Raw genomic sequence first — 27,241 nt, 5'->3', positions numbered from 1 at the left:
TGTGAGGCTCCCCCACTAGGGTTGTGAGCATGTTAGAGAAATTTGTGAAATATTTAAATTTGGTCTTTTTCCGTTTAGGTACTAACCATGCAGTGTGCCCAATTTTTGCATCAGCCCATTTCCCTTTTTGTAAATTTTAAAATGTAAACGATGAAAATATATTTTTTTGCCTAAAATATGAAGGAAATTTTGGCCTTTTCATCTTCAACTTGCTTAACTGTTCACAATAACAGTAATTTTGACCGGGGTGCCCAAACTTTTACCACTGTAGGAGCATGTTGCCGAGCATTTTTCTTTATAGGGAAAATAGGAGAAATAGCTAATGTTATCTAATGTGTATGGCCAGTTTTAGAACACCATAGAACTCTTTGATTATCTAAGTTCACTTCTTGAGAACTAACATATTTGGCAACTTTTCAAAATCTTTTTCCGAGAATTTTGGAATTTCTATTTTCATAGCAACACCACTTTTCTGCCCTTTGAATCAACTTCTCTTTGCAGGGATTTTGGGGTCCATTAAAGAACAATATGGGAAGCACTGCTTGCTGAGATGTTCCTAAAGGATTTTGCATTTACCACTTCTTCCAGGAGTCAAGGAGCTTCCCCCTTTTTCTGGAAACATCCTGGAGGTCTTGGTTGAATTGGCAAGTACAAGAATCACTTGGGGTCTAGGTGTTGGACCTGTAATATGGACCCATTAATGCAGACAAGCTACAGTTTTCTGAAGTTTGTCATTGGCTGTGTTCACACTTTGCATTTTGGTGCAGTTCAGTCATTACATGTCTCACACTGATATCGACTCATTTAATTTAAAATAAGTTCTGGAGGCATATTCTCAGGGAGATCAGTGTCCGGCCCATAGATCTTAACAGCTAATTTACATTTAAGAATTTTTTTCTTGGATTTCTCTGGAACAAGACATGGGATTGAAGACCTCAAGGTGACATTTTATTCAGCTTCCTATGACCTACATGCCCATATAGACGGTTTAAGAAGGTTGGTCCCACTGACAGATTCCCTTTACAAGCTGCAGTATGCCAGCATTTGCTTATGCGGTAAATCCAGTGGTACCAATGATAATGTTTATCATTATATAATGATTATAGCAGAATAGTAATTTAAGAAAATCCACTCTCACTGTGTGCAGAACTTCAGGAGCACAATGTCTTTGCAAAGGTGAAGAAGTATTTTCCCCTTGAAATTGCATGTGTTCTAAAGTTTCATTTTTGCCACATGTGATTGCACCCGAAAAAATCAGCACCCAATACAGTATAAGAAATGTGCAGTAGCTGGATACATCGATAACAAAAAAAAAAGATTGCAAGCAAGTCCAATAATTAATTTCCCCTTTGGGCAAAATTGTCCTGACATTCACTGGAGTTTGATAGATTCTTATCTACACAAATACATCATAAAGCTGATTAGCGGCCATTCAAGTAACACGATTTCCTATGTCTTTTCCAGTAATAGATTATGACAGTGCGAGTAAAGTGTGAAGTGTTCCAGCTTAGGGTTGTGAGAAAAAGGAACTATTGTGACTGAGGCGAGCCGGGAGTGGGATGTGTCATGGGATGCATGACATTTCAGCTAAATATAGTCAGGATCCATTCTAAATATACGTCTGGGAGAAACGCCTGATGGTTTAATAGCTGATAGGATATTTCATTCATCCCCAAGAAAACACAGGGACAGCTAATACCCCCCATCTGCCATTCCAGCCATGACTTTTACTAGGTTTTACATTATCCCCCTATTGATTGGATAAAAAATAACTTACAGATTACTGAAGGTTTCACTGCTGGGACCCCTAGCAATCCCGAGAACAGAGCGCTACAGAGCCCTGTGTGAATGAAGGCCGAGTGTGCACACCTCTTATCCGTTCATTCTTTGTTGCATGTGGTATTGCCACAACTGTAAAAGTCCAATATATTAGAATATAAAATTAATTAACCTGCACAGTAAAACTATACAAATTTGCTGTACACTGACCTAGAGAAATTTGTTTCCAGCAGTGGCATACCGCCAATGGCGACAGACCACGCTGCCACTATGGTGCTGGCATCGGGCCCCCCACCTGACATCGTACTTTCAGTTGTATCAACATCTAGGTCCTGAATGATGATACAATTGAGCAGTGGTGGTAGAAGAGAGCTGTCAACTAACGCTCCCTCTTCCATCATTTCCCCTCTAATGTGTCAGCACAGAGGGCAGTGCAGAGGGTCAGAAGACACGCTGCAGAGACCGGAGTAGCGGGAATGGGGAGAGGTGAGGGTATTTTTAATGTGGGGCCCACAATACTGTATGGAAGACTACATGGGGCACATAATATTGTATCGAGGACTATATGGGGCCCATAATAATGTATGGAGGACTATATGGGGCCCATAATAATGTATGGAGGACTATATGGGGCCACTAATACTGTATGTAGGACTACATATGGCCTATAATAATGCATGGAAGACTACATGAGACCTATAATAATGTATGTAGGACTATGTGGGGCCCATAATAATATAAGGAGAACTATATGGGGCCTGTAATAATGTATGGAGGACTATATGGGGCCCATAATAATGTATGGAGGACTATATGGGGCCCATAATAATGTATGGAGGACTATATGGGGCCCATAATAATGTATGAAGGACTATATGGGGCCACTAATACTGTATGTAGGACTACATATGGCCTATAATAATGCATGGAGGACTACATGAGACATATAATAATGTATGTAGGACTATGTGGGGCCCATAATAATGTAAGGAGAACTATATAGGGCCTGTAATAATGTATGGAGGACTATATGGGGCCCATAATAATGTATGGAGGGCTATATGGGGCCCATAATAATGCATGGAGGACTACATGAGACCTATAATAATGTATGTAGGACTATGTGGGGCCCATAATAATGCAAGGAGAACTATATGGGGCCTGTAATAATGTATGATGGAGTACTATATGGGGTCCATAATAATGTATGGAGGACTGTATGGGACCCATAATACTGCATGGAGGACTATATGGGACCGATAATACTGTATGAAGGATTATATGAGGCCTATAATATTGTATGGTGGATTATATGGGGCCCATAATAATAAATAGAGGACTATATGGGACCTATAATATGTATGGAGCACTATATGGGGCCCATAATACTGTATAGAGGACTATGTGGGGCCCATAATATTGTATGCAGAAATGTGTGGGGTCCATAATACTGTATGTAAGACTGTGTGGAGCCCATTAGACTATATGTAGGACATGTGGGGTCCATAATACTGTATGGAGGACCATCTAGGGCCTATTATACTGTATGGATGAATATGTGGGACCATTACACTGTCACTACTAGTTTGTTCATTGTAATTTCAATTTGTGTATTGTATGTTTCCCCTTCTCATGTACAGCACCATGGAATCAACGGTCCTTTAAAAATAAATAATAATAATATTATGCTGTTTTGAGGGCTGGATGGGGGACATTATACTGTTTGGAGGGCTGGTGAGGCCCATTATACAGTGTGGATGGTTATGTTGGGGCCATCATACTGAGTGAAGATGTAAGGGTGCCATTATACTGATTGGAGGGCTGTGTAACGATCACAGTTAGGGCATGATACTGAGTTGTGGTCAACATACTCTGCCGAGAGATATTTGACACGGAGGGTGGCACAGTAGTGTGGAGGGTTCTGTGGAAGAATTCACTGTGGGAGTATCATACATTGTGTTTTGAGGGAAGACTTGTTGCCATCTTACTTTGGGGGACAATGAAAGGGCAATCTAGGGGCTTCAATAAGAGTAAATTACATTGTAAGGCTGCCAAGCTCTGAGATGTGCTCTTCTGTGACCTCGACGAATATTTTTTTTTTTTTTGGGGGGGGGCGTCCCAAATTAGAACTTCTGCTATGGGGCCCCATAATTTCTATGCATGCCCCTAGTTTCCAGGTTATGATTTTTAACACACAATGAATGATATAAACCAAACCCCCCACCCAACATCCACCCCAAAATGTGAGAATTACTATTTTTTTTCACCACACTTGCCATCTGTTTCTTGCTTTCCAGCACATTGTACAGTACAGACCAAAAGTTTGGACACACCTTCTCATTTAAATATTTTCTGCATTTTCATGACTATGAAAATTGTTAATTCACACTGAAAGCATCAAAACTATGAATGTGGAATTATATACTTATCAGAAAAGTGTGAAACAACTGAAAATATGTCTCATATTCTAGTTTCTTCAAAGTAGCCACCTTTTGCTTTGATGAGTGCTTTGCACACTCTTGGCATTCTCTTGATGAGCTTCAAGAGGTAGTCACCAGGAATGGTCTTCCAACAATCTTGAAGGAGTTCCCAGAGATGCTTAGCACTTGTTGGCCCTTTTGCCTTCACTCTGCAGTCCAGCTCACTACAAACCATCTCGATTGTGTTCAGGTCTGGTGACTGTGGAGGCCAGGTCATCTGGCATAGCATCCCATCACTCTCCTTCTTGGTCAAATAGCCCTTACACAGCCTGGAGGTGTGTTTGAGGCCATTGTCCTGTTGAAAAATAAATGATGGATGGAATAGCATGCCACTGCAAGATGCTGTGGTAGCCATGCTGGTTCAGTATGCCTTCAATTTTGAATAAATCCCCAACAGTGTCACCAGAAAAGCACCCCCACACCATCACACCTCCTCCTCCATGCTTCATGGTGGGAACCAGGCATGTAGAGTCCATCCGTTCACCTTTTCTGCGTCACAGAAAGACACGGTGGTTGGAACCAAAGGTCTCAAATTTGGACTCATCAGACCAAAGCACAGATTTCTACTGGTCTAATGTCCATTCCTTGTGTTCTTTAGCCCAAACAAGTCTCTTCTGCTTGTTTCCTGACCTTAGCAGTGGTTTCCTAGCAGCTATTTTACCATGAAGGCCTGCTGCACAAAGTCTCCTCGTAACAGTTGTTGTAGAGATGTGTCTGCTGCTGGAACTCTGTGTGGCATTGACCTGGTCTCTAATCTGAGCTGCTGTTAACCTGCGATATCTGAGGCTGGTGACTCGGATAATCCTCAGAAGCAGAGGTGACTCTTGGTCTTCCTTTCCTAGGGCGGTCCTGATGTGAGCCAGTTTCTTTGAAGCGCTTGATGGTTTTTGCAACTGCACTTGGGGACACTTTCAAAGTTTTCCCAATTTTTCGGACTTACTGACCTTCATTTCCCCACCCCATTTATAAGACAAGAAATCCCTCTTATTAAACCAGACAGGGCACACCTGTGAAGTGAAAACCATTTCCGGTAACTACCTCTTGAAGCTCATCAAGAGTGTTAGGTCTAGCGGAACGCACCAAATAATTAGAAAGATGGTATAAGGTACGTTCGCAGCCCGGGGTCCACTGTGCAGAGATGGAATCTGCTGCTGAGTAATGACGGACTGTATGGCGGTTTAAAGTAGATACACACATGGGTTAGCTTCACCCGGTATGAAGGAAGCGAACCCTGTTGAGTCACAGGTAGAGTTGAGCGACCTTGACCTTTTTAGAGTCGAGCCGGGTTTCGCGAAACCCGACTATCTCAAAAGTCGGGTCGAGTGAAATCGGCCGATTATGACGTAAAGTCGGGATCGACCGAAACACGAAACCCAATGCAAGTCAATGGGGCAGCATAGTCGGCAGTGAGTGGGGGCCAGGAAAACACCTAGAGTGCCCATTTTAATGTCAAAACCATCCATTCTTCTTAATGAAGCTTGTCAAGCGTAATTTACCTTATAATAATTGGAAGGCATTTGAAATTGGGGGTCATTTGGCTAAAGTTGTGGTGGGTAGGGCTGGTTCAAGTAATTAGTGGGCCCAGGAAATCTGGACCACGTCACGGCAGTGGAGCAGGGAGAGGTAAGTATTTCAACTTTGCAAGTGCTGTGAACCTGAGCAAGCAGGGGGGGCCCACTCGTTGGCATTGGCACTGGCACAGGGCCCCTCAAAGTACAGCGGTGTGTTTGCACGGCGGGGGCGCCTCCCACCGGCAGCAACACTTTTGCGTACCATGAGAGGCCCTGTGCCAGTGACGTCGCCAACTAGTATTCCTCCCCCCACCTGATGAAGGAACCTGCACTTTCATCTGCACCTTCCTGTTTGTCCCCGTGTAAGGTGGTATGGTATGCGGGAAGGGGGACCTGACTTTCAGCAGGGTCACAATCTTGCAGTGTAGCGTGCACGGGAAATGTTGCGTTATGGGTCAATGTACCAGCAGACTCATCTATCACTGGCTGGGCAATGGGCAGGATGAGGAGGAAACACAGATATAGGCCCAAAGAATAAAGTGGGCTAAATGCAGTTCAAAATTGGTAACACAGGACTAATCAGGGGGCATTGCAGTGGAGGACAACTGGAATGAGAGGCTGACACAGAGAGTAGGCCCAAATCAGTAAGTAGTCGAAATGCAGTTCAAAATTGGCAACAGTAGTAAACAGGCGGCACAGCTTTGTTCAGTGGAGGAGAACAGCAAGGAGTGGCAGACACCGATAGTAGGCCCCAACCCAACTAGTAGGCCAAATGCAGTCTAACATTAACAACTACTTAACGAGCGCCTGAAAACGGAATTTCAGGACAGGAAACCAGGAGAACAGCAAGGAGCGGCAGACACCGATAGTAGGCCCCAAACCAACTAGTACGCCAAATGCAGTTGTTCCGTTTAACCACAATTTAATGAGAGCCTGAAGATAGAAGTTCAGGAAAGGCAACCTGGAGAACACCTTGGAGTGGAACACACCATCTCTCTACACCCCATACCCAATTTGTAGGTCTAATGCAGCGTAGTTTCCAACAACTACTAAACGAGAGCATGATGATCGAAGCATTGGCGAGGAAACCTGGGGAACACCTTGGAGTGGAACACACCATCTCTCTACACCCCATACCCAATTTGTAGGCCTAATGCAGCGTAGTTTCCAACAACTACTAAACGAGAGCATGATGATCGAAGCATTGGCGAGGAAACCTGGGGAACACCTTGGAGTGGAACACACCATCTCTCTACAGTGGAACACACCATCTCTCTACACCCCATACCCAATTTGTAGGCCTAATGCAGCGTAGTTTCCAACAACTACTAAACGAGAGCCGGAAGATCGAAGCAATGGAGAGGAAACCTGGGGAACACCTTGGAGTGTAACACACCATCTCTCTACACCCCATACCCAATTTGTAGGCCTAATGCAGCGTAGTTTCCAACAACTACTAAACGAGAGCCGGAAGATCGAAGCTCAGGAAAGGCAACCTGGAGAACACCTTGGAGTGGAACACACCATCTCTCTACACCCCATACCCAATTTGTAGGCCCAATGCAGCGTAGTTTCCAACAACTACTAAACGAGAGTCGGAAGATCGAAGCAATGGAGAGGAAACCTGGGGAACACCTTGGAGTGTAACACACCATCTCTCTACACCCCATACCCAATTTGTAGGCCTAATGCAGCGTAGTTTCCAACAACTACTAAACGAGAGCCGGAAGATCGAAGCAATGGAGAGGAGACCTGGGGAACACCTTGGAGTGTAACACACCATCTCTCTACACCCCATACCCAATTTGTAGGCCTAATGCAGCGTAGTTTCCAACAACTACTAAACGAGAGCCGGAAGATCGAAGCAATGGAGAGGAAACCTGGGGAACACCTTGGAGTGGAACACACCATCTCTCTACAGTGGAACACACCATCTCTCTACACCCCATACCCAATTTGTAGGCCTAATGCAGCGTAGTTTCCAACAACTACTAAACGAGAGCCGGAAGATCGAAGCTCAGGAAAGGCAACCTGGGGAACACCTTGGAGTGGAACACACCATCTCTCTACACCCCATACCCAATTTGTAGGCCCAATGCAGCGTAGTTTCCAACAACTACTAAACGAGAGCCGGAAGATCGAAGCTCAGGAAAGGCAACCTGAGGAACACCTTGGAGTGTAACAAACCCTCTCTCTACACCACGGAAGGGCTGATTCTTAGGAAGGAAGGCTGTCGGAAAGAAGCAGGGCGCGTCCGAGGGTGATTATATTCTTATTAGGTATATACTCACCCTCGGACGCGCCCTGCTTCTTTATTTGTAATGAATGTTTATTTGCAATGTGGTTTTGACTTACTCTATTTTTTTGATAAATAATGATTTTATTATTTTCATTGTTTTGCATCTTCTTGGCAATAATATAAAGAAGACGCGACAGGACAACACTCGGTGGATGCCATATCTGTGTTTAAAATTGAAAAAACCTTTCAGTTAACTACTTGCAGGAGAAAGTTATTGTAGCTGGTGGCCATTTTTAGTACTGTACCAGATTTTTGTTGTATGTGTTTGTTTTTAATGTTAAAATGTCTGCATTTGATATCTCTCCAGTATTTTCTTTTTTATAAGCAAAATACTTATTTTTATATTTTCTGATGTTGGTTCCAGGGGTACACGGGCAGCAGTGGTGTGGTCAGTGGAGGCCTAGTGGAAGGAGTGACCGCAGACAGGCATCGAAGGCCTAAAATAATAACACATGGCTGTAGGCAATTTTAAATTGGTTCCAGGGGTACACGGGCAGCAGTGGTGTGGTCAGTGGAGGCCTAGTGGAAGGAGTGACCGCAGACAGGCATCGAAGGCCTAAAATAATAACACATGGCTGTAGGCAATTTTAAATTGGTTCCAGGGGTACACGGGCAGCAGTGGTGTGGTCAGTGGAGGCCTAGTGGAAGGAGTGACCGCAGACAGGCATCGAAGGCCTAAAATAATAACACATGGCTGTAGGCAATTTTAAATTGGTTCCAGGGGTACACGGGCAGCAGTGGTGTGGTCAGTGGAGGCCTAGTGGAAGGAGTCACCGCAGACAGGCATCGAAGGCCTAAAATAATAACACATGGCTGTAGGCATTTTTAAATTGGTTACAGGGGTACACGGGCAGCAGTGGTGTGGTCAGTGGAGGCCTAGTGGAAGGAGTAACCGCAGACAGGCATCGAAGGCCTAAAATAATAACACATGGCTGTAGGCAATTTTAAATTGGTTCCAGGGGTACACGGGCAGCAGTGGTGTGGTCAGTGGAGGCCTAGTGGAAGGAGTCACCGCAGACAGGCATCGAAGGCCTAAAATAATAACACATGGCTGTAGGCAATTTTAAATTGGTTCCAGGGGTACACGGGCAGCAGTGGTGTGGTCAGTGGAGGCCTAGTGGAAGGAGTGACCGCAGACAGGCATCGAAGGCCTAAAATAATAACACATGGCTGTAGGCAATTTTAAATTGGTTCCAGGGGTACACGGGCAGCAGTGGTGTGGTCAGTGGAGGCCTAGTGGAAGGAGTCACCGCAGACAGGCATCGAAGGCCTAAAATAATAACACATGGCTGTAGGCAATTTTAAATTGGTTCCAGGGGTACACGGGCAGCAGTGGTGTGGTCAGTGGAGGCCTAGTGGAAGGAGTGACCGCAGACAGGCATCGAAGGCCTAAAATAATAACACATGGCTGTAGGCAATTTTAAATTGGTTCCAGGGGTACACGGGCAGCAGTGGTGTGGTCAGTGGAGGCCTAGTGGAAGGAGTCACTGCAGACAGGCATCGAAGGCCTAAAATAATAACACATGGCTGTAGGCATTTTTAAATTGGTTACAGGGGTACACGGGCAGCAGTGGTGTGGTCAGTGGAGGCCTAGTGGAAGGAGTAACCGCAGACAGGCATCGAAGGCCTAAAATAATAACACATGGCTGTAGGCAATTTTAAATTGGTTCCAGGGGTACACGGGCAGCAGTGGTGTGGTCAGTGGAGGCCTAGTGGAAGGAGTCACCGCAGACAGGCATCGAAGGTCTAAAATAATAACACATGGCTGTAGGCAATTTTAAATTGGTTCCAGGGGTACACGGGCAGCAGTGGTGTGGTCAGTGGAGGCCTAGTGGAAGGAGTGACCGCAGACAGGCATCGAAGGCCTAAAATAATAACACATGGCTGTAGGCAATTTTAAATTGGTTCCAGGGGTACACGGGCAGCAGTGGTGTGGTCAGTGGAGGCCTAGTGGAAGGAGTCACCGCAGACAGGCATCGAAGGCCTAAAATAATAACACATGGCTGTAGGCAATTTTAAATTGGTTCCAGGGGTACACGGGCAGCAGTGGTGTGGTCAGTGGAGGCCTAGTGGAAGGAGTGACCGCAGACAGGCATCGAAGGCCTAAAATAATAACACATGGCTGTAGGCAATTTTAAATTGGTTCCAGGGGTACACGGGCAGCAGTGGTGTGGTCAGTGGAGGCCTAGTGGAAGGAGTGACCGCAGACAGGCATCGAAGGCCTAAAATAATAACACATGGCTGTAGGCAATTTTAAATTGGTTCCAGGGGTACACGGGCAGCAGTGGTGTGGTCAGTGGAGGCCTAGTGGAAGGAGTCACCGCAGACAGGCATCGAAGGCCTAAAATAATAACACATGGCTGTAGGCAATTTTAAATTGGTTACAGGGGTACACGGGCAGCAGTGGTGTGGTCAGTGGAGGCCTAGTGGAAGGAGTGAACACAGACAGGCATCGAAGGCCTAACATAACAAAAATGTCAATACAATGGTATTGTCAGTGGCAGGCATTGAAGGATGTCAGCGCATAGACTAAACATTGGTGGAGCTGTGAGATAATTTTGCAAGTGGTAGAGCACTGTTTGAGCTGGGGTGGGGGGAAACTGTCTTGTGGCCGGCGGTACAGGCCCAGGGCCCCTCATATTACAACGGTGTGTCTGACGTTGGGTGCGCACCACCACCGCCAGAGACACTTTATTGTACTAGGAGGGACCCAGTGGCAGTGCCGTCGACCAAAAGCGGGCTCACCCACCTCTTCAGACAAACTGCACTCTCACGGGTGCTGTCGCCAAGTGTCGATACCACGGCCCCGTGTGGGGAGTTTGGCCATTTAGTGAGGTGTAAACATGTCGTATGCTGGACAATCAGGTGCAGAAAATTACGAGATTGGAAAAGGCATTCAGAATAGTCCACAGGCAAGACCTTTTCATAGGAAAGCTAGGTGTCAGCCGGGCAAGGTGGGGCAAAAGATTTCGAAATCCAGTTGTGGTTCATTTTAATGAAGGTTAGATCATCTACATTTTGGGTAGCCAGACGAGTCCTTTTTTCTGTTAGTATTGAACCTGCAGCACTGAATACTCTTTCTGATAGGACACTAGCTGCCGGGCAAGCAAGCTCCTGCAATGCATATTCTGCCAATTCTGGCCAGGTGTCTAATTTTGATGCCCAGTAATCAAATGGGAATGACGGTTGAGGGAGAACATCGATAAGGGATGAAAAATAGTTTGTAACCATACTGGACAAATGTTGTCTCCTGTCACTTTGAATTGATGCTGCAGTACCTGTCCTGTCTGCGGTCATAGCAAAATCACTCCACAACCTGGTCAGAAAACCCCTCTGGCCAACGCCACTTCTGATTTCTGCCCCTCTAACTCCTCTGGTCTGCTGGCCCCTGCAGCTCGTGTGAGAACGATCACGGGCGCTGTGTGCAGGGAATGCCAGAAGCAAACGGTCAACAAGAGTTGATTGTTTGGTTGCTAATATTAGTTCCAAGTTCTCATGTGGCATTATATTTTGCAATTTGCCTTTATGGCGAGGATCAAGGAGGCAGGCCAACCAGTAATCGTCATCATTCATCATTTTAGTTATGCGTGTGTCCCTTTTGAGGATACGTAAGGCATAATCCGCCATGTGGGCCAAAGTTCCAGTTCTCAAATCTGCGGTTGTGCTTGGTTGAGGGGCAGTTTCAGGCAAATCCACGTCACTTGTGTCCCTCAAAAAACCAGAACCCGGCCTTGCCGCGCCACCAATTTCCAGTGGCCCCGGAAAAGCTTCCTCATTAAAAATATAATCATCCCCATCATCCTCCTCGTCCTCCTCCTCCTCTTCGCCCGCTACCTCGTCCTGTACACTGCCCTGGCCAGACAATGGCTGACTGTCATCAAGGCTTTCCTCTTCCTCAGCTGCAGACGCCTGATCCTTTATGTGCGTCAAACTTTGCATCAGCAGACGCATTAGGGGGATGCTCATGCTTATTATGGCGTTGTCTGCACTAACCAGCCGTGTGCATTCCTCAAAACACTGAAGGACTTGACACATGTCTTGAATCTTCGACCACTGCACACCTGACAACTCCATGTCTGCCATCCTACTGCCTGCCCGTGTATGTGTATCCTCCCACAAAAACATAACAGCCCGCCTCTGTTCACACAGTCTCTGAAGCATGTGCAGTGTTGAGTTCCACCTTGTTGCAACGTCTATGATTAGGCGATGCTGGGGAAGGTTCAAAGAACGCTGATAGGTCTGCATACGGCTGGAGTGTACGGGCGAACGGCGGATATGTGAGCAAAGTCCACGCACTTTGAGGAGCAGGTCGGATAACCCCGGATAACTTTTCAGGAAGCACTGCACCACCAGGTTTAAGGTGTGAGCCAGGCAAGGAATGTGTTTCAGTTGGGAAAGGGAGATGGCAGCCATGAAATTCCTTCCGTTATCACTCACTTCCTTGCCTGCCTCAAGATCTACAGTGCCCAGCCACGACTGCGTTTCTTTCTGCAAGAACTCGGACAGAACTTCCGCGGTGTGTCTGTTGTCGCCCAAACACTTCATAGCCAATACAGCCTGCTGACGTTTGCCAGTAGCTGCCCCATAATGGGAGACCTGGTGTGCAACAGTGGCAGCTGCGGATGGAGTGGTTGTGCGACTGCGGTCTGTGGACGAGCTCTCGCTTCTGCAGGAGGACGAAGAGGAGGAGGAGGGGGTGCGAACGGCTACAGCCAATTGTTTCCTAGACCGTGGGCTAGGCAGAACTGTCCCAAACTTGCTGTCCCCTGTGGACCCTGCATCCACCACATTTACCCAGTGTGCCGTGATGGACACGTAACGTCCCTGGCCATGCCTACTGGTCCATGCATCTGTTGTCAGGTGCACCTTTGTGCTCACAGATTGCCTGAGTGCATGGACGATGCGCTCTTTAACATGCTGGTGGAGGGCTGGGATGGCTTTTCTGGAAAAAAAGTGTCGACTGGGTAGCTCGTAGCGTGGTACAGCGTAGTCCATCAGGGCTTTGAAAGCTTCGCTTTCAACTAACCGGTAGGGCATCATCTCTAACGAGATTAGTCTAGCTATGTGTGCGTTCAAACCCTGTGTACGCGGATGCGAGGCTAAGTACTTCCTTTTTCTAACCATAGTCTCATGTAGGGTGAGCTGGACTGGAGAGCTGGAGATCGTGGAACTAGCGGGGGTGCCGGTGGACATGGCAGACTGAGAGACGGTGGGAGATGGTATTGTTGCCACCGGTGCCCTAGATGCAGTGTTTCCTACTACGAAACTGGTGATTCCCTGACGGCTTTGGCCTGGCAAAGAAACCTGCACAGATACTGCAGGTGGTGCGGAAAATGGTGGCCCTACACTGCCGGAAGGGATGTTGCGTTGCTGACTAGCTTCATTGGCCGAGGGTGCTACAACCTTAAGGGATGTTTGGTAGTTAGTCCAGGCTTGCAAATGCATGGTGGTTAAATGTCTATGCATGCAACTTGTATTGAGACTTTTCAGATTCTGTCCTCTGCTTAAGGTAGTTGAACATTTTTGACAGATGACTTTGCGCTGATCAATTGGATGTTGTTTAAAAAAATGCCAGACTGCACTCTTTCTAGCATCGGATACCTTTTCAGGCATTGCAGACTGAGCTTTAACCGGATGGCCACGCTGTCCTCCAACAGGTTTTAGCTTTGCCACGCGTTTTGGGCAAGATACTGGCCCGGCAGATGGAACCTGTTGCGATGTTGATGCCTGCTGCGGCCCCTCCTCCTCCGCTTCAGAACTGCTGCCGCCTGCACCCTGTTCCCCCAATGGCTGCCAATCGGGGTCAAGAACTGGGTCATCTATTACCTCTTCTTGTAGCTCGTGTGCAACTTCGTCTGTGTCACCGTGTCGGTCGGTGGTATAGCGTTCGTGATGGGGCAACATAGTCTCATCAGGGTCTGATTCTTGATCAGCACCCTGCGAGGGCAATGTTGTGGTCTGAGTCAAAGGACCAGCATAGTAGTCTGGCTGTGGCTGTGCATCAGTGCACTCCATGTCAGATTCAACTTGTAATGGGCATGGACTGTTAACTGCTTCACTTTCTAAGCCAGGGACGGTATGTGTAAAGAGCTCCATGGAGTAACCCGTTGTGTCGCCTGCTGCATTCTTCTCTGTTGTTGTTTTTGCTGAAGAGGACAAGGAAGCGACTTGTCCCTGACCGTGAACATCCACTAACGACGCGCTGCTTTGACATTTACCAGTTTCACGAGAGGAGGCAAAAGAGCTAGAGGCTGAGTCAGCAAGATAAGCCAAAACTTGCTCTTGCTGCTCCGGCTTTAAAAGCGGTTTTCCTACTCCCAGAAAAGGGAGCGTTCGAGGCCTTGTGTAGCCAGACGACGAACCTGGCTCCACAGCTCCAGACTTAGGTGCAATATTTTTTTTCCCACGACCAGCTGATGCTCCACCACTACCACTACCCTCATTACCAGCTGACAATGAACGCCCCCGGCCACGACCTCTTCCACCATACTTCCTCATTGTTTTAAAAACGTAAACAAACTAACGGTATTTGTTGCTGTCACACAAATTACACGGTGAGCTATAACTTCAGTATGATTTAGCTACCCCTTTACAGGTGAGTGAGACCACAACGAAAATCAGGCACAATGTTACACACTCTGTTGTTGGTGGCAACAAATGAGAGAGATGCCACACACGCAGGACTGTCACTGAAGCACAAATGTAAATATTAATCTCCCACTGATTTGATTTTTTTTTTTTTTTCAGGGAGACTTTAGGAAAAAAAAAAAATAGAATAAAATGATTTTTTCAGGAAGAATTTAGAAACCAAAGAAAATAAAATGATTTTTTCAGGGAGAATTTAGAAAACAAATAAAACAAAAAAAGGCTTTCTATGGCCCACTGAGTGAGAGATGACGCACACAGGAGTCAGGAGTGGCACACAAGCCCAGAGGCCAATATTTTTCTCCCACTGATTGATGTAGTGATTTTTTCAGGTAGATTTTGGAACCCAAATCAAGCTAAAAAAAATAATAGGCTTTCTATGGCCCACAATTGGAGAGAGAGAGAGAGATGGCACACCCAGGAGTCAAGACTGGCACACAAGCAGAAAGGGCAATATTAATCTCCCACTGATTTGTTTTTTTGTTTTTTTTTCAGGGAGACTTTAGGAAAAAAAAATAGAATAAAATGATTTTTTCAGGAAGAATTTAGAAACCAAATAAAATAAAATGATTTTTTCAGGGAGAATTTAGAAAACAAATAAAACAAAAAAAGGCTTTCTATGGCCCACTGAGTGAGAGATGACGCACACAGGAGTCAGGAGTGGCACACAAGCCCAGAGGCCAATATTTATCTCCCACTTTTTTTTTTTTGTTCCAGGGAAAATTTATAAACCCAATAAAAAAAATAATAAATAGGCTTTCTATGGCCCACTATCTGAGAGACAGAGAGAGATGGCACGCTTAGGACTGGCACACAAGCCCAAAGGCCAATATTAATCTCCCTTTTTTTTTAAGGGAGAATTTATAAAACCAAAAAAAAATAAATAAATAGGCTTTCTATGGCCCACTATTTGTGAGAGAGATGGCACGCTCAGGACTGGCACACAAGCCCAGAGGCCAATATTAATCTCCCACTTTTTTTTTTTTTCCAGGGAAAATTTATAAACCTAATAAAAAAAAAATAAAATAAATAGGCTTTCTATGGCCCACTATCTGAGAGAGAGAGATGGCACGCTTAGGACTGGCACACAAGCCCAAAGGCCAATATTAATCTCCCACTGATTGATTTATTGATTTTTTCAGGTAGAATTTAGAACCCAAAAAAAAAAAATGGCCTTTCTATGGCCCACTGAGTGAGTGATGATGCACACAGGAGTCAGGAGTGGCACACAAGCCCTGAGGCCAATATTTTTCTCCCACTGATTGATGTAGTGATTTTTTCAGGTAGATTTTAGAACCAAAATCAAGCAAAAAAATAAATAGGCTTTCTATGGCCCACTGAGTGAGTGATGATGCACACAGGAGTCAAGAGTGGCACACAAGCCCTGAGGCCAATATTTTTCTCCCACTGATTGATGTAGTGATTTTTTCAGGTAGATTTTATAACCCAAATCAAGCAAAAAAATAAATAGGCTTTCTATGGCCCACTGAGTGAGAGATGACACAGACAGGGATGGCACTCTAGCAGAAATGTCAATCTTAATCTCCCACAAAAAAAAAAAAAAAAAAACAGGGAGTGTCCTTCAATTACTATCTCCCTGCAGTAATCTCAGCCAGGTATGGCAGGCAGCAATAAGGAGTGGACTGATGCACAAATTAAATAAAAAGTGTGTACAAACCAAAAAGATAGCTGTGCAGAAAGGAAGGAACAAGAGGATTTGTGCTTTGAAAAAAGCAGTTGGTTTGCACAGCGGCGTACACACAGCAATGCAGCTATCAGGGAGCCTTCTAGGGCAGCCCAATGAGCTACAGCGCTGAGGGGGAAAAAAAAAAAATGTAGCTTCCACTGTCCCTGCACACCGAAGGTGGTGTTGGGCAGTGGAAATCGCTACAGCACAAGCGGTTTGGTGGTTAATGGACCCTGCCTAACGCTATCCCTGCTTCTGACGAAGCGGCAGCAACCTCTCCCTAAGTTCAGATCAGCAGCAGTAACATGGCGGTCGGCGGGAACTCCCCTTTATAGCCCCTGTGACGCCGCAGACAGCAAGCCAATCACTGCAATGCCCTTCTCTAAGATGGTGGGGACCAGGACCTATGTCATCACGCTGCCCACACTCTGCGTTTACCTTCATTGGCTGAGAAATGGCGCTTTTCGCGTCATTGAAACGCGACTTTGGCGTGAAAGTCGCGTACCGCATGGCCGACCCCGCACAGGGGTCGGATCGGGTTTCATGAAACCCGACTTTGCCAAAAGTCGGCGACTTTTGAAAATGAACGTCCCGTTTCGCTCAACCCTAGTCACAGGGCCGCGGTACCGCACTAAGAGCGCAAGCAAGGAGTCACAGAACTCTGTCCCAAGACTCAGGGAAAGAGTTCCTCTAGACCTCTTGCACTCGACACTGCTACTGGGGTGTAATAATAATTTAATGCACAAGAGTGCGTGCAGTGCCGCTCTGTCGGACGCCACTAATCACCCAGACTTGGGCCAGGAAATCGCTCTATTAGCGCACAGCGCCGCACTGGCTGTCACTGCAATCAGATGCTGTATCGTGTGCTAGATATGCAGGTAGCACTGTCGGGTGCCAGATAGCATCCACCATTCGCGAGCAGTCAACAACACTAGGAAGGGGATGATTAATGAACGAGTGTCACACATCTACGCACAGACGTTATCAAGTATACACTAGCGCATGGCCGAGCGGCCATGTGAACCTTTTATAGCAGCAGTGCTACGGGACCTTCCAGATGGTCCAATAGGGCCCTGCAACAGGACCCGAGCATGTGACCCCCGCCCTCGTATGGGAGGTCATCCCATGGGCATGCTCAGTATGGGAAAAGCAGGACTTAGTCCCAGAAATACCTGCTCGTTGCTGATCAGTGCTGGCTACAAAGGCAGAGCCTGGAAGGGCAGCAGTAACCAGTCGCAGAGTATCAGCCTGAGCCAGACGCTGGGACCGACGTCTCCGCCGAGAAGGCTCCACTGCGGCTGGATAAGAATGGGAGACCACAGCGGAGATGGTTCGAGATTCCACCTGTGCAGTGGTGGGAACTTGACTCCTAACAAAGAGAATGCCAAGAGTGTGCAAAGCAAAAGGTGGCTACTTTGAAGAACCTAGAATATAAGACATATTTTCAGTTGTTTCACACTTTTTTGTTAAGTATATAATTCCACATGTGTTAATTCATAGTTTTGATGCCTTCAGTGTGAATTTACAATTTTCATAGTCATGAAAATACAGAAAAATCTTTAAATGAGAAGGTGTGTCCAAACTTTTGGTCTGTACTGTATGTTAAAATAAATACTATCCTCCCAAAACTACCACTTGTCCCCCAAAATACAAGTTCTCATACAGTTATATCAATGGAAAAAAAATATATACTGTAGCTCTTAGAAGAAGCAGAGGAAAACATGAAAGATCAAAGATGAAAGTTGGCCTTGGTAGAAAGGAATAGATGGGTATTCCCAAGGGTGTCATAAAAGGGGATGGACAGAAAGCAGTTGCACCAGGTCCTTGTGCCTGGGAAAGGTACAAAGGCCTCTTTGCCACATGAGGAAACTCCAGTATTATAGTTTTTACTATATAAAATACCATTTTATATACTTTGTAGTGATGAGAAGCTTCAAGTTACAAACCTGAGATTGCCCATTTTATTAATAATATTATAGTGTAATCAGTGTCAAAGTACTTAATTTAGGATCAGACTGAAATCACGTAGTTTACAATTCATTAAGGTTTCTAATAGGTTTGACAGTGCAGTGGATAGATTAAATGCAGTATGCTGCCATGAGGTAATTGCACAAAAAAACACTTTCTTCTGACCACTGAGGACAGGAGGCTTAGCTGATGGTGATTGCAGAAGAATGTAGGCTGCCAGAAGTATGTTGACTACAGGTACGCTGTTTTGGGATCTCCCACAATTATGGGCCTATTTGGTGTACCAGGAATTTTGTGGGATCCTTTGGCAAACCAATCAACAATGCGGAGACAGTTGCGATCCTTTTTCATGCCCTTTTCTAACCCTTAAAAGGTGTCCAGTGTAAATATGCAGGTTCACACCAGAGGCAGCACACTCAAAGCAACTGGCAACTAAAAAGCTAATGTAAATGCCAATCAAGCCGCGATTCCCCTAAAAAAACAACCCTCAAGGAATGGCAGTAGTTGTCCAGGAACTGAAGACAAGAGTGGATCTTACTATACTGGTAAAGCGGCAGCCTACAAGTCCAAATCAAAGAGTGGACAGAGAAAGGAGCAGGGTGTGGTTTCTCAAAGATTTTCGGCAGCAAACAGTGTCAACAGTCAGGAGGAGTACTGAAGCTGTCAAAGGGAGGATAATGTGAAGATTGTATTGTTGACCCCAGTAATTGGAAATATTAATGAATGGTAACGGGAATATGATTCTTTCTGCTTGCAATGTGGTATATGCTGTGCCCAGCAATAGGGTGTGGTTGCCCTTAGGGAAATGTTCGTAAATGAAATAAAACATTCCTGGTTCATCTCGTGGACTATTATAGTTTTTTTTCACATGCCGCCTCTGGTTGATGTAATCTGGCTGCCTGCCTGATATTCATAAGCCTGTTTCTTTTACATCACAAGCTGCTGGCTGGAATGAAATGATGCTACTTATCAAAAATCTTCTCCATGTTCTTATAATCATTTCCTTTGATGTTTGTCTTTTATCAAATAGTTTTATTGGATGTTAAAAAAATATGGGTAATATGGAAGGCTTATTATGGAGGCTTGTCGCAACAAAGCGGATATGTTTCTTTACATTCCATTCAAAATGTAATGAAGATCTAGCCACCTTTAAGCATTTGAGAGTACCGTCCCCTCCCTGTTACTTGGAAGTGAGATTATTTTTTGTAAAATAGATTTCAGGTATTGTGGCTGAAGAAAGCATTTGACACCCAATTCTGTCTTGCGCTACCGTGAATGGAGGTTAAACCCAGTGGCGCATGTCTCCATTTACATCTATTAGAGTCCTGAAAATAGTCAGGCAGGCATTTTTGTGGATATTCCATGAATATTTCACATCAAAATACACCTTTAAATAGAACCTGCCACTTGCCATAAATGTGTATTATTTCACCTGGGGTAACTGCAGCTGTTTCCTCTGAATCTTGCATAATATTTGTTCCTGTACCTATTCATTTCTGAGATTTAGCTCCTTCTTTCCTGCATGTTAGTTTTGTCTTTTAATCCAAATGATCATGGTCTTCAATAATACTCCCAGAGAGGAACTGATGACCTGAGCAATATCTCAGCAATGGAAAGGTGCAGAAGCAAAAAATAAATTATGGAAGATTTGGGAGAACATCCGCATCTACACCAGGTGGGAAAAATACACATTTATATATTTATAGTCACTGGTACAAAAAGGAAAAGCGGCACTCACCAATCCTTTTTAAAATGGTCAGTCCTTTATTGGTCAATTCATCAGGTCATCCATATGGTATGCAGGAGAATTCAGGGTGCAGGAGAGATTGTGGACTATGGCCATTTCGAGCCCATCTGACTCTTCTATCTGGACTCGTAGAAGTGCCAGACAAACGCGAAACACCCAAAGTCCACAATCTCTCCTGCACCCTGAATTATCCTGCGTACCATATGGATGTCCCGATGAATTGACCAATAAAGGACTGACCATTTTAGAAAGGATTGGTGAGTGCCGCTCTTCCTTTTTCTACCAGTGACTGTTACATTTTACTTTCAAGCTAGCACCACGATATTCTTTAATTTGTTGCAAAAACCCATGAAAAGGGGCACAATTATATACGTGTGGCAGGTCGTTGTGTGATCCCTCAGCTCTCCCTGTTGTTATACATTTATAGCAAGTGACCGGTGCTATTAAAGGTGTATTTTAATCTCAAATATTCGTGGCATAGCTATGAGAACTCCTGCTTGGTTATTTTCAGGACTCTAATAGAAGTAAATGGAGCCCTTCACCAATGGACCAACCTCCATTTACAGTCACCTGTTGTTGAGTTTGGTCTTTAAGAGGTGAGACAATAGAAATGCCATAACTGTCGGGAATTGAAATACCTCTTTTAAGAAAAGATTGGAAATAGAATACATATTTAAGACTAGGCATTATGAGAAATAAGTGGAACCGTATAATGAAATAAGAAAATAACATTGGTTTCTTTTATTGCAGATTAATCAAGATGGCAAAAAGGTTTTGGATTCACCTTGCATTAATCTCCTTCTTTCTCATAATCACGGTAACTGCTAAGAAAGGGGGAAAAAGTAAAGGTGGTGGCTGGAGTTCTGGAACCAACCGAAATCCAAGTAACCCAGGCAACACTGGAAGCAATTGGAACCCAAGTCATACAGGCAACACTGGAGGCAATTGGAATCCCCATTACCCAGCCAATCCAGGGAGCAATTGGAATACTGGTGGCAACTGGGGAAATAACTATAATCCAGGAGGAAGCAACTATAATAAGCAGTTTAAGCCTCCTAAAAGTAAGACCAACATGAAAATGGTGGCCGCAGGAGCTGCTGCAGGAGCAGTTGGAGGTTTCATGTTGGGCAGCGCAGTTAGCAACATGAGGTATAACTTTGACAATGCTAATGACTATCGTTATTACAACAGCTACCAAAACCAAATGCCCAGGCAGGTTTACCGACCAATGTACCAAGAAAATACACATGTTCCCCAAGAAAGATTTGTCACTGACTGCTACAACATGTCCATGACCGAATATGTGATGAAGCCAAATGAGGGGAAGAATGACTCTGACATAGACCAAACTGAGTTCAGAGTGAAGAGCAGCGTCATCCGGCAATTGTGTGTTACCGAATACAAGAGAGGAAATGAATATTATAGTGGTTATAATGGCTATCCTGGCTCTGGGATGAATCTCCTCTGTAACCCAAGTCTCATCCTCTTCATCACACTTTTGGTATACTTTGTGGTGGAATGATGGGAGAAGTGGATGCTCACTAGTGGAAAAGGCTTCTGTACATATAGATGAAATCAGTACAGATCCTGCGCCGCTACTTAATCCAATATTCTTTCTTCTGATTCCCTGTATCATCGCTATGTTATGGGATCCCTTTACAACATATGCTGTGTCCTATATTAGTGTACACATCACACATCAGAGCCGTATAATAATTTTAATAAGGAGCAATCTGTCAGTCTTGCTTGGAATCAGGTCTTAACCGCCATGTTAGTAACATAAACTTTTTTTATTATTGTAAAGAAAAAACTGCCTTCACTGTGTTTTAGTTTTTATGGGTTTTTGTATTTTGTTTTCTCTTTTATTGTTCATCCACCCAGGTCACTTTTTTTCTTTCATGGATACTTCATTAATGTCTAACACCCATTGATCAGTTAACCAGTGACATTATACACATGAGCTCTGTATATAGTGTTTAATGTAGGCAGGGGATCACATGAGCTCTGTATATAGTGTGTAATATGCACAGGGGATCGGTAGACATTGATGCCACTTCCATATTGAGTTTCTTTACTATTACTATGAAAGTTCTTTTAGCAGTTGTCGTCATGAGTAGCAGTCGTTTAGTAAGACACAAAGGACTGTCATGAAATCCCTGCAACATAATGGAATGGACTGTAAAGACATCTGCAAGTGGTAAAAAGATGAACTATAGGTGAACCAAATAAAGTATCACTGACTGACCAACCAGAAAATATTCAATTCTGAGCTCATTGCAACATATTATTACAAAGATAGGAACTCTCCAAGGCCTTTAGTGCAGAACTGTCACCCATGACGTAGGACATTTTACCGTAAGGTGGCCATACACATTGGACTGAAGTAGAAAAAAAAGATCAATTCTTGGCTGAAATTTAACTTTGTTTTCGCCAATGTTGAATTCCTTATCATCGTCTTGTAAGAACTCCCCCTATAGATTTAGCTGCCTGATGTCGTCCTGTCTGCAGTCGTCTTATAAGAAGTCCATGAAATATCTTTATTGAAAAAACAGAAAATGTTTTCAGAAGGTTCCCAGAAGGCCAAGTGTCATTGAGCAAGTATGGCCAGTGGGAATAACCAACAGCCAATGTGAACTAAAACGTGTATGACATTGATCACTCCCCAGAGGACCAGGGGCATAACTAAAGTAGGTGCAGGGGCTGAAATCGCACCCGGGCTCTAAAGCGTAAGGGGCCAAAAAAGTCCCTTTGGCTTGTATGAGAAGACCAATACTATAACAGACTTGCAAAAATTGGGGGATCCATTGGAGCTTTTGCATTGGGGCCCATGAGCTTCCACTGCAGATCACCATTCACTCAACGGTTCTTCAGCCTACTTTTAGAGTGTATAACCATCTCTACAGCCCTAGGCTCCATCAGATGTGCTGACTACATTGGTTTCCTCCTCCTTCTCTTTTGGTTGATGGCAGCTGATCTTTCCAATTAACCTCCTATCGATAAAGGTTTGATAAATGTAATATTTACATGCCCAATCTTAACATCTTTTTCCTCATTTAGAGTGATTTTTGTGTGCCGTTGGCCATCCTACACCCAGTCAACAAAAAACCAGACCACATTAAGGACCTCTATCAAATATATATTGTCACTGAACTTTTTTATATTTCTCGCGCACAATTTAGATGCGCTAAATTTATCAAGAGGTTCAAGACTGTCGTATAAAGCACCACATTGTCCTTAAAGGGAATCTGTCAACAGGTTTTGCTTGGTAATCTGAATACTCGCTGAGCTACCGACAGAGACCACAATTCCAGCGATGTATCACTTAGTTTAATGGGTGCAAAGGTTATGATAGTCACAGTTTTCTCTGCTGCAGTTCTAGCAGAGCTCAGTTGTTGAGCTGTGTATATAACCTCACCCACGCAAAAGATTTCTGTGTACATTGTATAGTGACAGAGAGCTCCTAATCAGTGCTTGAGGCAGGGTTGGACTAGGAGGCACGAGGCCAGTTGTCCTGTAGTGATAATCTCCTGCTGTTAAAAAACTGATTGTATTGAAACAGCAACACACAGCCAAGTAAGTGACACATCACTGGAATCAAGGTCTTTTTACCTATATCACGGTGCTCGCAGATTACATAGCAAAACTTGGTGACAGATTTCCTTTAATCTATACAATTTGACACTTTTTTCAATGTAGCACAAAAATTATATCATCACGCCTATTCATAAACCTCTGAAAACGTATGGGAAATACCAGTGCATGTTATGAACCTGTACCCCGTGAGAGGTTACTTTGGTTTACTCTATAGCACATCTGGTTTCACATCCACGATTTTAAAATCCCAATATGAAAGTCCAACTTTGCTTTCTTAGGGACATAGGTTTTACAATTTGGAGGTCCTGCAAAGCGCTAAACTGGCTTACAATGAAGTAAAATAGGTAACTGGCTTTGGTTATCCATTCCAATGAGACTCTGAGGTGTACGGATAATTCTGGGCCATGAAGTTAATCAATGTAAAAATTGCTTACAGGGTACTACACTGCTACATTTGTAACACTTTTCTTAGCTATGTCTAGGCTAAACATTTGCGTGCAAATAAGTATAGATGTGAGCGACACAATGTATACATATTCAGTATCTATGTGCACATTCAATACGCTGCATAATTCATATATGTATCCAGAGTGTGAGCTCAACACTGCCAATATCATATAGACACAAGAACCATTGTTCAGAGGCCCAAACAATGAAGCACGTGTCGCATTTGTGGATATATACAATAGTTTAGCACGAGGCTGATGCCACAGATGTCCCTCCGACTGTGCCTCCCAACGCTGCCCCCAGATTGTACCCCCGACTGCTCATCTAGATATCAGAGGTGATCGCCTGCCGGGGATTGACAGCACTAAGACCACATCTTGTAGATGTTTTTCTCACGAGCTTTAAAGGTCTCCAGACTTTGTATGTGATGGGGTACCTTTATACCACAGAATTCAGTCTTGGCATTACAAAGGGTAAAATGCCCTGTAAAAATCCATAGCATTGATTGACATGCTTAAAGGGACTCTGTCAGCTCAGTATGAGTGTTCAAACCAAGCACTCTGCGCTTCACGGTGTGGACAGTCATTCACATACACCTTCCAACCTCCTTTGTCTCCATCTATCTCCTTCCTTCTCTGGCTCTAGGGAGGATGGAGATAGAGGGAAACCAAGCAGGCGGGAACATGTAAGTAAATGATTGGCGCCGCCGTCAATCACCAAGCGTCGGTGCGTAGTATGAACGGTCATTCTGTGCGGACGGAGTCCCTTCTGTGTCAGCACTAAACGACTCTTCAAACAAAGCACGAGGGCTTGGTGCACCCTTGGAGTAGCCAAACAGGTCAGTCCTGCCTACTTGTTTTCCAACTATCTCCACCCTCCTCTGCTTCCTGTGAAGCCTGGTTTGTCAGTCAAGAAATAGGGTGAGGAATTAGATGGAAAACAAGAAGGTGGGAGGGTGTATGTAAATGATTGCTCCCACCGTGAATCACCAAGCGTCGGTGCTTAGTTTGAATGGTCATTCTGTGCAGACAGAGTCCCTTCTGTGTCAGCACTAAATGACGGTTCAAACCAAGCACGAGGGCTTGGTGCACCCTTGGAGTAGCCAAACAGTTCGGTCCTGTCTACTTGTTTTCCAACTATCTCCACCCTCCTCTGCTTCCTGTGAAGCCTGGTTTGTCAATCAAGAAATAGGGTGAGGAATTAGATGGAAAACAAGTAGGTGAGCAGATGTGCGGAGGAGCTCGGTGATGCCAAGGGTGCACTGCGGTCGTTTCAAGGCTCTCTTTAAAATCTGCACTGCAGTTCAATTTCCATTGTAGATTTTTTTTTTCCATTATTTGCAGCACTTGAATATGATTTTGTAAAATCTCAACCACTTTGCAGCAAAGATATTACATTGTTCATTTCCCTCCTGCAAATCAGGATAAAATATCCATAGAGTATTCGCCCCATGTGAACATACCCCTATGGACCAGGCACTCATGCAGCAAGATGGCAGTGCAGTTCGCTTCCATGTTTGTCTGCAGATTGTACAGCGTCAGTATAGGTATTTATACAGGCATTTGCCACTGTGTTCCTTCCTATGTTTAAAGCAATGTATTGAACTGTGTTCTTGTATCCTCGGAGAACGTCTCACCTCATATATATCCTGCATTCTGTTTTGCACGTTGTATGGAATGGTTTATAATAAACTACTGTAGATTGTACAGATACTGAGTCGGTTGTCACATTTATCTAGGACAAATGACTACATAGAAAGCCTCTGAAATCCTCTTACAGAAATCACTGTACAGATCCCTTAAATAGCCAAAGCGTCTTAATGGTCAGGTATGACAGAAGCCATTAGTGTTATTGAATGCAAGGAAGAAGCATTATGTCCCTGCTCAAAACTAAATATTATGACTTTACTCTACCAGGCCGTTAATAGATTGATATTTATCTGAAAGGACTAATTTATGTGAGATTCTATCTGTCAGCGTATAAGGAAAACTGCTTAATACACTTAAAGAAGTGCCTCTCCTCCACCTCCTTCTCCTCCCATCAAGGTTGTATCCTCATAATATATCACAGTCATCAAATTATATAGCAGTGAGTACTTACAATTGCTCATTTTACCTTTCTGCCCAGCTAATTCTTCTCGTATCCCTGCTCTGTGTAGAAATAGGAAGTGTCTTATCCCTGCATTTATCATTACTTTATTCCACTTTTGACCCAGCTGCTACCTCCACCCCCCTTCCAGGGACTTTTGCAGTGACTCATGACTCATACAGGGAAAATTGACCTCCTGTTTCTGCAAAGAGCTTACAAAGGAATCAGCTTTGTTGTAAACTTTGCAGACGAGTCTTGACTGGAAGAAATTGTGATGCTGATCTGAGCCAGATGAAAAAGAATGAACAACTGCATCAGAAAGAACATCAGCGCAAGTTGTCACACTGTACGTAACTATAGTATAATCTCTTGGGGTACGTGCCCACGGTCAGGAACTGCTGCGGATTTGACGCTGCGTATTTATGCAGCATCACACCCGCAGCGTCCAGCTGTGACAGCATAGTGGATGGGATTTCTATAAATCCCATGTCCACTATGCATCCATAGTCACCTGCGGCCCGACTGTGGACACTGACATGCAACGTGTCTATCAGGACCGCAACATGTTAATTTCTAGCGTCTCCGAAAATGAATTTCACCGATAGACCTGTGTTCAATGGACCGCAGCACTTTCAACGCAGCGAACATACGATGCATCCAAAGTGCTGCTAGTTCCGGATCGTGGGCACCTGGCCTTAATATGTTCTTCAGAAGTGGTATCTACCACTATATTTACCACTACATGGTCACCATTAAACAGGAAGGAAGAAAAAGCCTCAGAATGCATCTGTGTTGTATTGTCACGTCCATCAACTACATGTATTAGTCTAAGTCCGCTGACAAACGGGAGTAAATTGGGTTATCGCATCTTTATAAAATCTGCAACATTTTATTCATACAATATATAAAAATAGATGACCACCATGGCAGACGTGAAAACCAAGCTGTCACTCTGACGCGTTTTTGGCATTACCGCCCTTAGTCATCATGGGATGC

At 44.5% G+C, this 27,241-nt stretch overlaps 1 protein-coding gene across 2 annotated transcripts in view; it reads left to right on the top strand.

The window, feature by feature from the left end:
* PRNP (prion protein (Kanno blood group)) overlaps positions 1 to 25,863 on the top strand; it is a 37,652-nt gene extending 11,789 nt beyond the window's left edge. For both annotated transcript variants that reach the window (XM_069766590.1, XM_069766591.1), the window contains exon 2: positions 20,867 to 25,863. In XM_069766590.1, the coding sequence (XP_069622691.1) occupies positions 20,877 to 21,638 (762 nt within the window). In that variant the 5' untranslated portion in view covers positions 20,867 to 20,876 and the 3' untranslated portion in view covers positions 21,639 to 25,863. The remainder of the gene's footprint in view (positions 1 to 20,866) is intronic.
* Positions 25,864 to 27,241: the final 1,378 nt, after the last annotated feature.

The sequence above is a fragment of the Ranitomeya imitator genome, chromosome 4, assembly GCF_032444005.1.
Source record: "Ranitomeya imitator isolate aRanImi1 chromosome 4, aRanImi1.pri, whole genome shotgun sequence".
Lineage (NCBI taxonomy): Eukaryota > Metazoa > Chordata > Amphibia > Anura > Dendrobatidae > Ranitomeya > Ranitomeya imitator.
This window is presented reverse-complemented; position numbering and strand designations above follow the sequence as displayed.